This window comes from Gopherus flavomarginatus, unplaced genomic scaffold (genome assembly GCF_025201925.1).
Source record: "Gopherus flavomarginatus isolate rGopFla2 unplaced genomic scaffold, rGopFla2.mat.asm mat_scaffold_34_arrow_ctg1, whole genome shotgun sequence".
Taxonomy (NCBI): Eukaryota; Metazoa; Chordata; order Testudines; family Testudinidae; genus Gopherus; species Gopherus flavomarginatus.
In genome coordinates this window covers 5,737,031-5,751,679 of record NW_026115061.1, presented here as the reverse complement: position 1 = coordinate 5,751,679, position 14,649 = coordinate 5,737,031, and the positions used below count along the sequence as shown (strand labels likewise).

General features: G+C 48.3%; 1 protein-coding gene and 1 pseudogene across 1 annotated transcript; both read left to right on the top strand.

Moving 5' to 3' along the window:
- Positions 1-1,532: 1,532 nt before the first annotated feature.
- Positions 1,533-5,153, top strand: LOC127042223 (E3 ubiquitin-protein ligase TRIM11-like; annotated as a pseudogene).
- A 911-nt stretch (positions 5,154-6,064) lies between these two features.
- LOC127042200 (olfactory receptor 14A16-like) lies at positions 6,065-9,573 on the top strand. The gene is made up of 2 exons (XM_050935822.1): positions 6,065-6,135; positions 8,593-9,573. The coding sequence occupies exon 2, from the start codon at positions 8,620-8,622 to the stop codon at positions 9,571-9,573; it is 954 nt and encodes a 317-aa protein (XP_050791779.1). The 5' UTR covers positions 6,065-6,135; positions 8,593-8,619.
- Positions 9,574-14,649: the final 5,076 nt, after the last annotated feature.

Below are 14,649 nucleotides of genomic sequence, written 5' to 3'. Positions count from 1 at the left end.
CCCGCAGGGGTGTCACGGAGCAGCTCCCTAGGAGCTCTCAGCTGCAGCAGCACCGCAGGGGTGTCACGGAGCAGCTCCCCAGGAGGTCTCAGCTGCAGCAACACCACAGGGGTGTCACGGAGCAGCTCCCCAGGAGCTCTCAGCTGCAGCAGCAGCCTGGGCCCTTGGGCAGAGGGGCGGAGGGAACTCGAGGGCCCAGAGAAAAGAGAGAGAGTGAAATGGGGATGTCTCTGGCAGGGGTTCAGGAGGGGCTCTGGGGGGCTGCCAGGGGTGTTGCACAGAGCGGGGCTCACAGGGCAGGAGCACGTTGCTGTGCTGTGTGAACGAATCACACGCTGTCAAAGGGGAAGAGAGCCCTGGCTTATTCCAGCTGTGGAGCAGTTATAACTATGGGTGACACAGTCCCCCAGACCGAGTGTTCCCTGTTCCTCACTGACCTCCAGCCACATCACAGCTTCACCCTGGGCAGTTAATGGGACTGCTTCCTGGGGGAGGCCACACGGGAGCCTGGGCAGAGGAGAGCACAGTTGGGTCTTGTTCCTGGCCTGGGTCTGGGTACAGTGCGGTGAGGTGCTGCCCCAACCTTTTCACTCTCACCGGCAGGAGGGTTCGTTCAGAACCTTCCCAGCTATTTCCCCTCTGGCCTGTGCGCAGTGACATGAAGCTTTAGCTCAAACACAGGCTCTGAGAAGTCCTGAGTGTCTGCAGGGAGCAGAGCCCCTGCTCTGAGACTGGCGTCTCTGCTCCCATGGGGCCTTTGGGGCCGGCAGAGCCGAGTCTGCTGCTCGCTTTCAGGGTATTTACTGCTTGTATATGAAAAGCCAGTATGGACAGTACTGTCCGCCCATCGGACAGGCAGGCTAATGGCTGTTTATCGCACGCGATGCCCCTGCAGGTGAAACTCCAGGGAGCCCTGGGTCCTCTGAGGAAGGCGCTGGAAGAGGTCCTGGCTCTGACACGTAAAGAGGAGGAGAACCACAGAGTGGCAGGTGGGAGTCCGGGTTTATTCTCCCTGAGCCCTTCCCCCTGTAGCGTTCCCAGGAATGACGGGGCCGTAAAGCTCCAGGATGAGGTTATGACCCTGCTCTGGTTGTTTGCTCCGTTGCACAGGCTTGGTGCCGACCATGGGCAGTGCATGCCTCCAGCATTTGGGGAGGCCGGGCGTGAGTGTGGGAAACTCCCCAGCACCCAGATCATTGCCCTGCCCACTGCTCCACCTCCATTTGTCCTCCTCTCCCCTAGGCCCTGTCCACACTCTCCTCCTGCTCTGCCCCATGCCCCGCTCCCACTCGGCCCCTCCCCAGAGGCTCTCTGCTCTCCGTTCAGTTTTGCAGCTCGCTCCTCTCCCACACCCCCTCCCCCAAGGCCCCCTCACCTGCCGCTGCTCCTTTCTGCCCCCTCCTGCCTCAAGGGGGAGTGAAGGGGGCAGGGGTGGGGAGGAGCAATTGGTGGGAGCCCCACACAGCTGACGGGCAGCCAGTGGCGGGTGCTGCGGCTTCGGGGGAAGAACTGGAGCGAGGGCTCCGGGCAGAGCGCAGGCTGCACTCCAAAGGCAGCAGGTCTGCAGCATCCTCCAAGGGGAAGGGCGCTGCATCCTGTCTGGGGAAGCTCAGCTCCCCTGGCCGATGATACCTGCCATCCAGGGTGTTGGCAGCATCAGGCTGTGTCTCTGGTGGGGATCTCAGAGCAGCAGCTCCTGTAGGCGGAAGAGGAGGGGCAGTTCCTGGCCCTTGTACAGTGGTGCAGACCCACCCCTGATATCTCTGATAGGGGCAAATTCTCAATATTGGGTGCAGTGTTTTCACTATTCCATGGATCCTGTTTCCCTCTTGCAGGTGGGCAGAGTGTGTCGGCTGCTACAGCCATTGGTTTTCATTGGCCTCCATGAAAAGCTCTACAGCTTCTCTGCAGCCTGGAGGAAATCGACTGTTCCTTCTTGCTCTGCACCCACAATCCCTGCACTGATCTGCCCAGTGGCTGGGCCAGACACAGGAGCTGGGAGGATGATTTGCTCCTATGGGTGAGGTTGAGAGTCACTCAGCTGGCTGGGCTGGGGCCATGCTGGGAGCTGAGCTCTTCTGAACATCAAACCCATTTGCGGGTGTGAAGCTCTGTGGAAAATCTGTCCCTAGGGTGCATCTACATGGCCCCAACAGCCAGCTACAGGCTAGTCACTGAGTAACACCCGGGGGTCTGGGTGGCTGTGTACAGCCTGTGCTGCTGCAACTTCATAGCTACCAGTGCCCGAGCTAGCCAGATCAAAGCTAGCCTGGGTGTGTCTACACACGGTGCTGTGTCACCTTCATTGCAGTGGGGACACCCCCTGAGTGAGCAGAGCCGGGGGCAGGTTAGTGTCAAGACAGCCAGCACGTGGTCACTTCGCAGCCTCTGTTGCCATCACGTGGCCTCGTCATCCCAGTCACCTGCTACTGTCACTGTGACTTTTCCTGTGCTTTTCTGTAGCCAGGTGATGAACCCATGGGAAAAAAATTCTGTTCAGATTCACTTGCCTCTTACAGTGAAAACCCTGCAGAGAGCGTGGGGGGTGTGAGAAAGACACCAGCAGTAGGGATGAGAGGAGAAGTAGGTGCCCCACTAGTCAGATAAAAATGGCCATTTACAAGAGCTGAAATGCTCAGGGCTGGGTGCCTCTGGTTCTGCATCTGAAGCCGTATTTAGAGCCCTGTGAAGTGGGCTGGTTTCCAGAGGACAGAACTGCAGCAGCTCCCACTGCCCGCACCGAAAGTAGTTGGTGCTCAGTTCCTCAGACAATAGGGATTTACGTGCATAACAATTAACAGCAAGGTTTTAAGGTGTCCAGAAAAGTGCCCAGAGAGCAGGTAGGGACAGAGCTGGCATCAGCCAACCCACTTTTCTGTGAGCCTAGAGGGCTACTTAAAAGATGTGATCCCAGGGCACTTGGCACATGGGCATGGGGCACTCGGCCAGGCTGGGTGAGGCCAAAGCCAGCCCTGACAATGGCCTGGGTGCCCAAAACCCATGTGAGCCCCAGGATGGCACCCAAAGGACTATTAGCACCAGCCCTAGGTCCTGAAGTTTGCAGCCCTGGGAGCAGATTATCAAAGAAGGAGCATTGCCCACATCCCGCTGTGATGGCTCCCCTGGGTGTCTGAGTGCCCAGCACTGGGCACCCAAATGTCCCCATTGACACCCTGTGTGGCCCCCTGTAAATCTCTCCTGCTCCCTCGATTTCTCCCCACTCCACCGTGTGCATCCCATGCCACCTGCAATAACATACGGTGTCTTTACAAAGCACCCTAGAGAACCCTGCTATGGAACTGGCCATATGAACTCTGAACTAAAACAAACATTATGGTACGTTTCCCAAGGGAGTAAATCTCATTACAAACCTGATACTGATCTAATCCCCTGCTTCATGGACAGAGGCCCAGTCTGCGTAGCTCAACATCTGGCTCATGTTTTCTCTGTGCCTTTCCTATTCTTCTATTTCAAGGGGAAAGTGAAGAATAAGAGAGATGATTGCAGGTGAATTTAACAAACTGCACACTGCTGAGATATGAGGAGCAGCTGCTTCTGCAGAGCCTGGAGGAGGAGGAGAGGGAGACTCTGCAGAGACTAAGGGAAAATGTAACCAAACTCTCCCAGCAAAGCTCCTCTCTGCAGCAGTTGATTGAGGAGATTAAGGAGAAGTGTCAGCAACCAGTTATCGAGCTGCTAAAGGTGAGACGGCATCAAAATTCTCCACCCATCCTGAATTAGAACTCAGATCCCTGGGTCTGGATTCCAGCAATTAGAGTAAATGTGTTCTGTGGTTTACTGACAAACAGAACATGAGGCTAAAAGCTCCATCAGTTCCAAAATATCACAGTTCACGTTAGAGGGGAATTCTCCTCATGGAGACCCAGTCAGGCCATGGGAGATTAAATGGATTTTACAAGAATGATCCTGAGCTGAACCCATCCCTGCTCTGACCCCAGAACATTGGACCCAACCCAGTCGATAAACACAGATAGAGATGGGCTGGGTCCCTAGAAGGGAGAATCCTTTAGCTAAATTCCTGTCTCACCTACATAAATGAAAGAAATGTTCAATACAGTGAAGCCTGGGAGGGTTGATCTATTTTCTAGATGAAAGTTTGATGCCCAGAGTGAGACTCCCTCAGTTTTGTGCGCATTGTGTTAATACAGAACATTGATTCTCTTTTTCCTTTCAGGATGTGAAAAGCACATTGAGCAGGTGTTTCCCATGTTCATTGCTCTTTTATTCTTGGTGGTGGTTCTGGGATAATGTGTACAGAGCAGCTGAGTGATGATGGGACGTTTTCTTCACAGGAGTGAGAATGTGAAACTCCAGGAACCAGAAGCTGTTTCTACTGACCTGAAGAACGTGTATAAAATTTCCCTTGACATGAGGGAAGCACTGCAGAGATTCGTAGGTGAGTGGATTCTACTGGGGCATTCAGCTGTATTGTGCTTGGGGCTCTGGACAGAGCCTGGGACACCAGGACACACATACATCCAGTTGACAGGCTTGGAGCTGTGATAGCTGGAGGCTGATGTGCTCAGTGCTGGGCAGTTTGTCTGCTACTTACAGCCACCTGCTGGCACTTCCCCAGGTGTCTGACCAGGCCCCGTCACTCTGACATCCTGACCCCTCCATGGCTGAGTTACTGGGTGTCCCTGAGCCAGGTGCTGTGAGGCCTGGACTAGGCCCATCGTGCTGGGAGCTGCACAGTTGGGTAATGGGTGACGTGTCTGTGCCTCTCTTCTGGGACACTTGAGGGCTGCGTTGTGTGGGCACCGCTCAGCACTGCCCCAGCCCCCATTAGTCAAGGCTGGCCCAGCTTTCTGAGCTGCAGGAGGGGCCGATCTGGCTGCTGTGGTCTGACCTGGACAGTGTGTTACTGGGTAACAAGCTGAATCCTATGGCCCCCTCGTCTGCTCTGAGCACAACCCAGTGTGAGGTTGGGTCAGTGGTTTGCTGCTCAGTGAGTGAGACTCACTCACAAGAGTGTGACTCTGTCGCAACGGCTGAGCTTTCCCCATCCAAACCCCTCCCACAACCCCAGCGCGGAGACTGGGTGGCAAAGGCAGAAACCTGACCATGGGGAGGGACAGAAGAATCTAAGGCAGAGGAGATGGGGGTAGGAAGGTTCAGTGAGCTCAGTCTATGATTCTTGAACTGGCCATTTCATCCTACCCTCGCCGCTCCTTTCTTCCCCCCCATCCCCCCACCAGGGGACAGTCGAAGGGGCCAAGCTGGGTGTGTCTGTCCCAGCTGATGGAGGCTGTGCAGTCAGGGTCAGCTACAGGGCCAGGATCTCAGGGCTCCGGGGAGCAGGACCCCCAGCAGCTTCCTCTCTGTGACAGGCTGGAGCCAGCCCATCCCTGCTCCCCTCCCCGCTCACTGCTCCCAGCCCAGCACAGTCTGTGCCCGCACCCCTGGCCCTTGAGCCTGTTGGTATCCTGAGCCAGTCACCTCAGTGTCTCGTTTCAGGGGATCACCAGCCCCCAGGGAGCCTCCTCTCACCCCCCCAGCGCAAAGCCCCTTCTAGTGCCAATAGGCTCTTGGCTATTGTAGATCATGTGTCTGTGTTAGAAATCCATGTTTTATTTTGCGAACACCTTGAGACATGCTTTGGGCCTCTGCCCTGCCTGGATTTTAGCCAAGAGTCCTTCCAGGGATGTTGTCATCATGTGAGATCCAGGGCGGGTGCTGTTCTCCCTCTGTGGGTTTAGAGTCGGGCAGGTTGTCAGAGTGGTTTGCTCCAGACGTGAGATCAGAGCTGTGCTTAAAGCCTTGGAGCCTGGATTCAACTATTTAGCACCAGAGCAGGGAGATCCTGGGCTGTAACTTTGTCTGAACCCTGCACAAGCCAGGATCAGCTCTAGAGCTGAGAGGAGTTTTCAGTCTCTGATCCCATTTAGTTCTTCATCTCTCAGCCAAGCGGGTCCAAGAGGGTGAGCAGGGAGCGCCTATCTGTGGAGTGGATCCATCTGCTAGGGGCTGCAGAGAGAGGCAGGAAATCGAGCCAAGGGACATGGAAACTGCAGCTGGATAATACAGTGATGAGAGCATGGGAGAGAGAGAGAGAGTTGACCAAAGAATCCTGGCGCTGGAGGATCAATTTTACTTTCAATTATATATGTGAAGGTATTAATATAGAGACAAATTTAATACTAGATATATGAACTGTAATTCAAACTCTTTAAGACATTTATTATCAAACATCTAGAGCCTGTCAGATTTCTTTCCAGCAGAAAGTAAGAACCTAAATATAAGTTACAATTTGAACTCCTTAAGGGTTTAACTCTCAATCTTGTCAGTCATCTAGATTCAAAGGGTTTAAGCACCTAAAGAAGGAGAAAGGTACCTTGTGGGATTTAAAATAGCATCTGAGTATGTCAGGTGCCTAACTCCCACTGAACGTTAATAGGATTTAGCCACCTGGCTCACTTAGGAGCATTGATAAATCCCAGTAGGTACCTGTCTCCGTCTTTTAATCCTGGCCCTCAGATAACACAGAAGTTGGGCTGGAATCAGGGAACCCTGTTGTAGATCATAGGCTCTGTGTTATGCTGGGGTCAGACTAGAGGGTCAGAATGGCTTTATCACTTTTTGGCTTTAAAACCTTTGTTTCTGTGCCCTGGCCTCTGGGTCTCTGCTTCTGAGCTGTGCTGGGCTCCAGGGCTTGAGGAAACAGACATGGATAAATCACCTTCCCAAAGCATCAGTCCTTTAATGCCAGCACAGCTCAAAGCCAGATATGCACAGCTCGTCTGCAAAGAGCAACAAGTTTGAGGCTAGTTCAACTGCAGAATGAGGGGTGAAAGGATTCTCAGACACCTGTGCCATTAGCTTCTAGATTCTGTTCTATAGATATTGACCAAAACATCCTAGTGCTGGAAGACTGAATGTGTCTTCTGTTGGGAAAAAATCCACAAAGACTACAGGAAGTTTGCTATTACAATTAAATATGTTGGGGGATCAACATACAGGGGAAAATTAAGGTGATAAATATAAATTACAATACGGACTGCTTAAGATCTTTACTATGAGTTTAATCAAATACCTACTGTCAATTGGAATTTTTTCTCCCATCAGAATTTTTTTTATTTTTCACTGAAAACCATAAATCCATATTCCCCCAGTTATTGGCAAATGAAAACTATCTGCTAAAAACTGATTTTTTTTAAATCTAAAAACCAAAACAGTTTGTTTTTTTAAGTTTTTTTACAAAACAATCTCAAAATATTTGAGAACAGCAGACAGATTCTGAGATTTGTTGTTGTTCAGCTGAAAAATCACTCTCCGTTAAAAAGAACACAGCTGAAAATTTCCAACCAGCCTTAAACTTTAAATGAGTTGGGAATATTAATATTGCCTGATAAGAGCCTGATTTCAAATCCATTTATTCTATGGCAGCTTTGTGATTTCTCTTTCAAAGGGAAAGTTTGAGGAGGTAACAGCTGAATAAATAGTAAAGTTGGCAGCGCAGAGACTGTTTTCTGCAGAAGAGCCCCTTTAAACCCTGGGTAGAGCTGAACCAAGCTGCCAAAGCCTGTCTGTCCTAACCCCATTCAGGGACATACGGGAGCTCACAGGGAGTAGAACCCAGACCTTCCTGCCTAGCTCCACACTGCTGCTGGCTGAGTATAAATAGTGTAAATGAGTGTGCAGAACATAAACAGAGTAACACATGAGGCTACACTTCCAAAGGGATTTAGGTGCCTAGTGGGCTTTTCAGAAGCACCTAGGAGCTCACAACTCATTGATTCCAAGGCGAGTTGGGCCCCTGATGCTTTTCAGAATCCCACTAGGTCCCTCAATACCTTTAAAAATCTGCCCCACAGTTCCTCTCCAAAATCTCTTACAGTCCTAGTAGACATGACAGAGAAAGAGGAGGGAACTTGAAACAGAGAAAGAAAGAGGAGAAATGACAGGTCCAAGGTCACAGAGAAGGTCACTGGCAGAAACAAGAACAGAGCCCAGGTGTCCTGACACCCCGTGCACTGCACAGTACACAGTAATTGATACAACGTTTACTACTAGTCCATTGTTTGACGCAGGCAGAAGTGCTGCTCAGAGCTGGTGCCATAAATCAATTTGGGAGCAGGCAGCCAGCCGTCTAGGCATTGAGTTTGGGTAGAAGAATTACAGATGAGTTGCTATTTACGATTGGTTGAGTGTATTTCATATTGCCCTGCAAAAAGGGAATCAGGCTGTTAGAATTTTAGTTTATCAGTTTCATATCCAAGTTGTGAGCTTGTTGGTGGTCGCAATAGAGGAAGCTTCTTTGCAAGAATTGTTGGATTTGGAGTGTGCTTTGTTCCATTTGCATTTTATCAAGCTATGCCACGGCAAATCCTCAGATGGGATAAAGTGTTAAAGCTGCATTGACTTCAAAGGGGCTGACCCAATTTACAGTAGGGTGGTAATGTGACTCTTTGATTGTCAGAGGCGAGGAGCACTAACAACACCTCGTCATTGTAAGGGATGAGTTCTGTGCACCTTTGAAATTCATATAATGAGATATTAGGGCAAGGGGAATCAGGGAAATTCCCTCTGTCACTCTAATCATGACCATTGTCCTTCTTATTCACTCCACAGCCATCACACAATGTACTGAGGAAGAAAATGTCCAACCAAACCGCCATGACAGAATTCCTTCTCCTGGGATTCTCGGACGTTCGGGAGCTGCAGATTTTACACTTTGTGGGGTTTCTAGTGCTTTACCTGATATCTCTGCTGGGGAACCTTCTCATCATCACAGCCATAGCCCTTGACCACCAACTTCACACCCCCATGTACTTCTTCCTGATGAATCTGTCCATCGTAGACCTCGGCTCCACCTCTGTTACCATCCCCAAATCCATGGCTAATCCCATCATGAACACAAGATCCATTTCTTATTTTGGATGTGTCACCCTGGTCTTTTTTTTCTTATTCTTTGGTTCAGCAGATTTTGCCTTACTGATCATCATGGCATATGACCAATACGTTGCCATATGCCAGCCACTGCACTATGAGACAGTGATGAACAGGAGAACTTGTGTCCAAATGGCATCCAGTGCCTGGATCGGTAGTATTCTCTACTCTGCACTGCACACGGGGAACACGTTTGCAATATCTTTCTGTGGAAGCAACACGGTGGATCAGTTCTGTGAAATCCACCAGCTCCTCAAACTCTCCTGCTCTGACTCATACCGCTTTGAGTTCGGCTTTCTCATCTTTAGCGTGTGCTTAGCCTCAAGCTGCTTTGTTTTCATAATTGTGTCATATGTTCAGATCTTTAAAACAGTGCTGAGAATCCCCTCTGAGCAGGGCCGGCATAAAGCCCTATCAGCCTGCTTCCCTCACCTCTTTGTAGTCTCGTTCCTTTGTACTTCTGCCTTTGCCTACTTGAAACCCACCTCCAGCTCAACCTCAGGTCTGGATCTCATGGTGGCTGTTCTCTATTCTGTGTTGCCACCAATGATGAATCCGATTATCTACAGCATGAGAAACAAAGAGATCAAAGGTGCTCTGAGTAAATGGATAAGTTGGAGGCTAATCACTAAGACCAAAATGTCCATATTTCTCCTTCAGTAGCAATTTCATTCTATGTTTCTTTATAAATATAATCAGCTGGTGACATTATTTCCTCCAGGAGAAAATACTGTGCAGTCTGTTTATGCAGAATTGGGTATTTTCACTTGTAAAAATACAGACAAACATGACTCAAGAAAAAAAGGAGTTTCTATTGGTTTACAGCAATGTAAATATGATTAGAATCTATCTATCGTATACTGCTACCAATCACCATGCTATCTGAGACCATTGCCTATAAAATCAGTAGCCATAGCAAAGTCCATAGTGAGGTCTCTGGCTCATCTTATATTTTGGGATAAAAACTCAGATTGAGGTATCAATGCATTTGTTTTTTGTGTTTTTTGTTTGTTTGTGTGTGTGTGTGTTTGTCAGATTTTTAGCTTATTTTTACTGGTTGGTTGGTGGTTTGGTTTGTTTCTTTGTTTTAAGATGTTTTGAAAGCGGAAAGGCCTGAGGAGATGGTGAGTGTTTGGTGATACAGGATTTTCAATGTTTGTCCTCTCTTGGGACTGTCCATATGTCAGCTCTTTGATGGGGATTTCTGAGCGAGTTGAAGGTTTGTTCCCCACAGTGAGAAAAGAAAGGAAATGAGGTTTCTGCATGGCTTAGTTCCTACTGAATTGAATATGTACAAACGGTGTCATTCTTTCAGTGGTGGAAAGGCTGTTTTAAAGAAAAGCTTTTTGCAGAGTTTCCTAAAGAAAATCTGACTCAGAACAATGAGGCCAAATTTGGATTCCATGGAAGTGACTGGGGTTTAGCCCCTCACTTCAAAGAGATCAGGATTTGACCAATAGCCTCTATACACAAGGATCCAGGTTTGGCTGACAGCACCCTGGAGAAAGCGAGTGTGACAGAGATGTAAGGGTCAGATTTCTCAACTCAGCTAGACCAGCTCCAATGCAGTTTAGTACTGATGAGGTTCTGGCCCAAAGTCTCTGGGCTACACTCAATAGTGACATGAACTCCGGTGTAAGTTTCTTGTCTGGGGTCATTTTGTTCCAGCCTTGGTGTAAGTGCAGTGCTCTGGTGTTCCACACGCCACCCCATCCAAGCTGAGAAATTATCTCAGAAGTTGGCCTGTTATTAGTACATGGTTGTGTACACTACATATATGACAAAGAAAAGACGAGTATATGATTAAATAGAGAAACAGACAGACAGGACCATTCCTTCTCCTAACACACAACCTCGTTTAATCATAATGACAGATTTCTATTTGATTGTGATTTATATTAGCTAGCTAGCTAGATAATAAATAAGCTATGGAAATTATTGTTCTTCTTTTCGTATTAATGATTGTCTATGTCCAGATCATGATTTTCTTATAAGCACTCCTTATTAAACATTGTTTAGCAAAGATTTTTTATGACTATATCTTACTCCATCGCTCATTTACAAATAGCTCAGCCTAACGCACTTAGTGTTTGAACTTTGAGCTGTTTTGACTGGATACATTTTCAACCTGCTCTGGTTTGCTTCTCTGAGCAAATGGACGTTTCACAGTCAGGATCCTTAGGCCAATCCTCAGCTGGTTTAAATTGTCATAGCTCTATTGAAGTCAATAGATCTCTGAGCATTTATACCCGCTGAGGATCTGCTCCAAACACTCATGATTATGAATTTAAAACTCACTTCCTTTGAACTTCCTGCACGCTGGTCCTAATTCCACAGCCACTTCAGCAAGTTCTTAACTTTAATCATATGAGTGGCCCCATTGAAGGATTAAAGGTAAACTCATGTGTAAATCCCTGTTGGATATGGGTTAGAGAAATTACCAGTCGTGACGATTTTTTGTACCATTGGTGTTTGGCTTCGAAGGAAGCGACAGGTGGAGGTTACCACTGGGAGTCGTAGTCCCAATCCTGCACGCAGGCAGCCTGTGGATAGCTGGTCGTCCAGCTCTGTACTTGGGGCAGCAGAGTTGCCTAGCAGCATCCCAGGCATCTGAGCAGCCCTCTTTAGGCCAGCACTGCTCACCCTAGTAAGGGAGGGGCCTGGACAAGGTGGCCTAAAAATTGCCTGCCCTTCAACAGCTGGCCAGCAAGCCGCGGCTGGCAGTTTAACCCAATCTGCAGCTGAAACCAAAAGAAAAAATTGAGAAAATTTACCATCGATGTATGGAATGTTCGTACCCTCATGGATCGAGAAGCTGTTGCAAGACCTGAGAGCAGGACAGCTCTCATTGCTCGAGAACTAGCCCACTACAACATCGATATAGCGGCATTAAGCGAAACAAGATTGCCTGGGGAAGGTTTCTTGAGCAAAACAGGAAGCGGTTACACCTGCTTCTGGAAGGGTAAGACTGAGACAGAGGACAGAATACATGGAGTTGGTCTGGCAATAAAAACCTCATTGATGCATCAACTCCCAGACCTTCCAGTGAGTATCAATGAAAGATTGCTGAAACTACGCTTCCCACTAAATGCCAAACGTCATGCCACCATCATTAGTGCATATGCACCCACTCTAACATGCTCTGACAACTCAAAGAACAATTCTATGAAGATCTCGACAGACTGATCAAGGCCACACCTGTAACAGACAAACTACTCCTACTTGGAGATTTCAATACCCGAGTCGCGGCTGGCAACGAGAACTGGAAAGAAGTAACCGGGCCACATGGTGTAGGCAAAATGAGCAGCAATGGACTACTCCTTTTGAGCCTTTGTTCTGAAAATGACCTGACCATTACCAAGACTCTGTTCTGACAAGCGGATAAATACAAAACGATGTGGATGCACCCTAGGTCCAAACAGTGGCATCTGATAGATTATGCCATTGTCAGAAGGCGAGACATCCGAGACAGACTGATCACCAGAGTGATGCGAGGTGCAGAGTGCTGGACAGACCACAGTTTAGTCAGGACGTCTCTCCAACTTTACATCGCTCCCTCTCAGCACAACTGCCCTAAGCGTCCGCGACCTGCTTTCAACATAGCCAAACTGAAGGATGCTCAATGTTTCAACAACTTCCAGAAGAGTCCTAATGACAAACTGACATCCCACGGACAACTGATCGGTACTGTAACCGAAAAGTGGGACCAGTTCAAGCAGATGGTGACTGACACAGCAATAACATCTCTTGGACCAAAGAAAAGAATACATCAGGATTGGTTTGATGAGAACCAAGAAGAAATATGCTCAGTTCTGGAAGTAAAGAGAAAAGCCTTTATTGAATGGCAGAATGACCCCTCCTCAGTCTCTAAATGGGACCATTTCAAGTACCTTCAGAGCAAAACACAGACAGACCTCCGTCAGATACAAGACAACTGGTGGGAGAGCAAAGCCAAAGAAATCGAGCACTATGCTGAGACCCACAACTCAAAGATGTTCTTTAGTGCTATTAAGACTGTCTATGGACCTTCTAAACTAAGGACCACCCCACTGATCTCATCAGACAACACAACGCTGATTAAAGATAAAGGCATCGACGAAAGATGGCGAGAACACTATAGCAACATTCTCAATAGACCATCAACCGTGAATAATAACGTCCTCAATGAAATTCCACAACAACCTGCTCTGACAGATCTTGACTCTCCGCCCACTATAGATGAGATTAAGAAAGCTTGTAGCCAGATGAGTTCAGGAAAAGCTCCTGGAAAAGACGGGATACCAGCAGAGAGATACAAAGCAGCAGGTCCAGCAGCACTAGCAGCGTTACACAGCGTGATCATCAGCATCTGGGAGGATGAAAACATACCACAGGACCTCCACGATGCTATTATTGTCTCTCTTTTCAAGAACAAAGGCAGCAAAGCAGAATGTGGAAATTATAGAGGCACATCCCTCCTCCCTGTGGGAGGGAAAATCATAGCCTGCATCATCTTGAACCGCCTAATAGCCAGTATTTCTGAGGCAAATCTACCTGAAAGTCAATGTGGTTTTCGACCTGGCCGGAGCACAGTCGACATGGTGTTTGCTGTCAGACAAATACAAGAGAAGTGCATTGAACAGAACATGCACCTGTGTGATGTCTTCATAGATCTGACAAAGGCGTTTGATACCGTCAACAGGGAAGTCCTCTGGACTATTCTAACATGACTTGGCTGCCCAAGAAAATTTGTCCAGATTATACGCCTTTTTCATGACAGCATGACAGGCGAAGTACTGTCTGATGGAGCCACATCTGCCCCCTTCAACATCACCAATGGCGTGAAACAAGGATATGTTCTCGCTCCTGTCTTATTTAACCTGTTCTTTGCATATGTCCTAAACCATGCAATAAAAGATCTGGATCGAGGTATATATTTGAAATACCGGCCCGATGGTTCACTTTTTGACCTCCGTCGCTTGAATGCAAAGACTAAGACAGTGCAGAAACTCCTTCTTGAGGCACTCTTTGCCGACGACTGTGCTCTCATGGCTCACACTGAAAATGATCTTCAGCACATTGTCAACAAGTTTGCCAAGGCCTCACAACTCTTCAGCCTAATTATCAGCCTCAGAAAGACAGATGTTCTCCATCAACCTGTATCTGGATCAAATGCTTCTGTCCCAAGTATCTCCATTGATGGCACTCAGCTTAAAGTAGTGGAGAACTTTAAATACCTGGGTAGTGTCATATCCAGTGATGGATCACGGGATAATGAGATCAAAGCACGAATATACAAAGCAAGCCAGGCACTTGGCTGTCTGCGTGTCAAAGTTTTAAACCACCACAACATCCGGATGTCAACAAAACTGCTTGTGTACAGAGCTGCTGTTCTTTCATCTCTTTTGTTTGGGTGTGAAACATGGACACTATATAGGCGTCACATCAAGCAGCTCGAAGCATTCCACATGCGTTGCCTCCGCAACATCATGAAGATCCGCTGGCAAGACAAAATGCCCCGTCTTGAGGTCCTCGAGAGAGCCCAGATGACAAGCATCGAAATGATGATCATGAAGTCACAGCTACGTTAGACCTGTCATGTCAGCTGCATGGATGCCAACAGAATCTCCTGCCAGCTTCTCTATGGACATCCGGCATATAGGTCGTCCATGAAAACGTTACAAGGACACCCTCAAAGCCAATCTGCAGTATCAAACCCAGGGACCTTGAGGATGCCACCAGCAACAGAACATAGTGGCG

Coding starts and splice junctions, on each gene's coding strand:
- LOC127042200 (XM_050935822.1), top strand. CDS start 8,620: ATGTCCAACCAAACCGCCATGACAGAATTCCTTCTCCTGGGATTCTCG.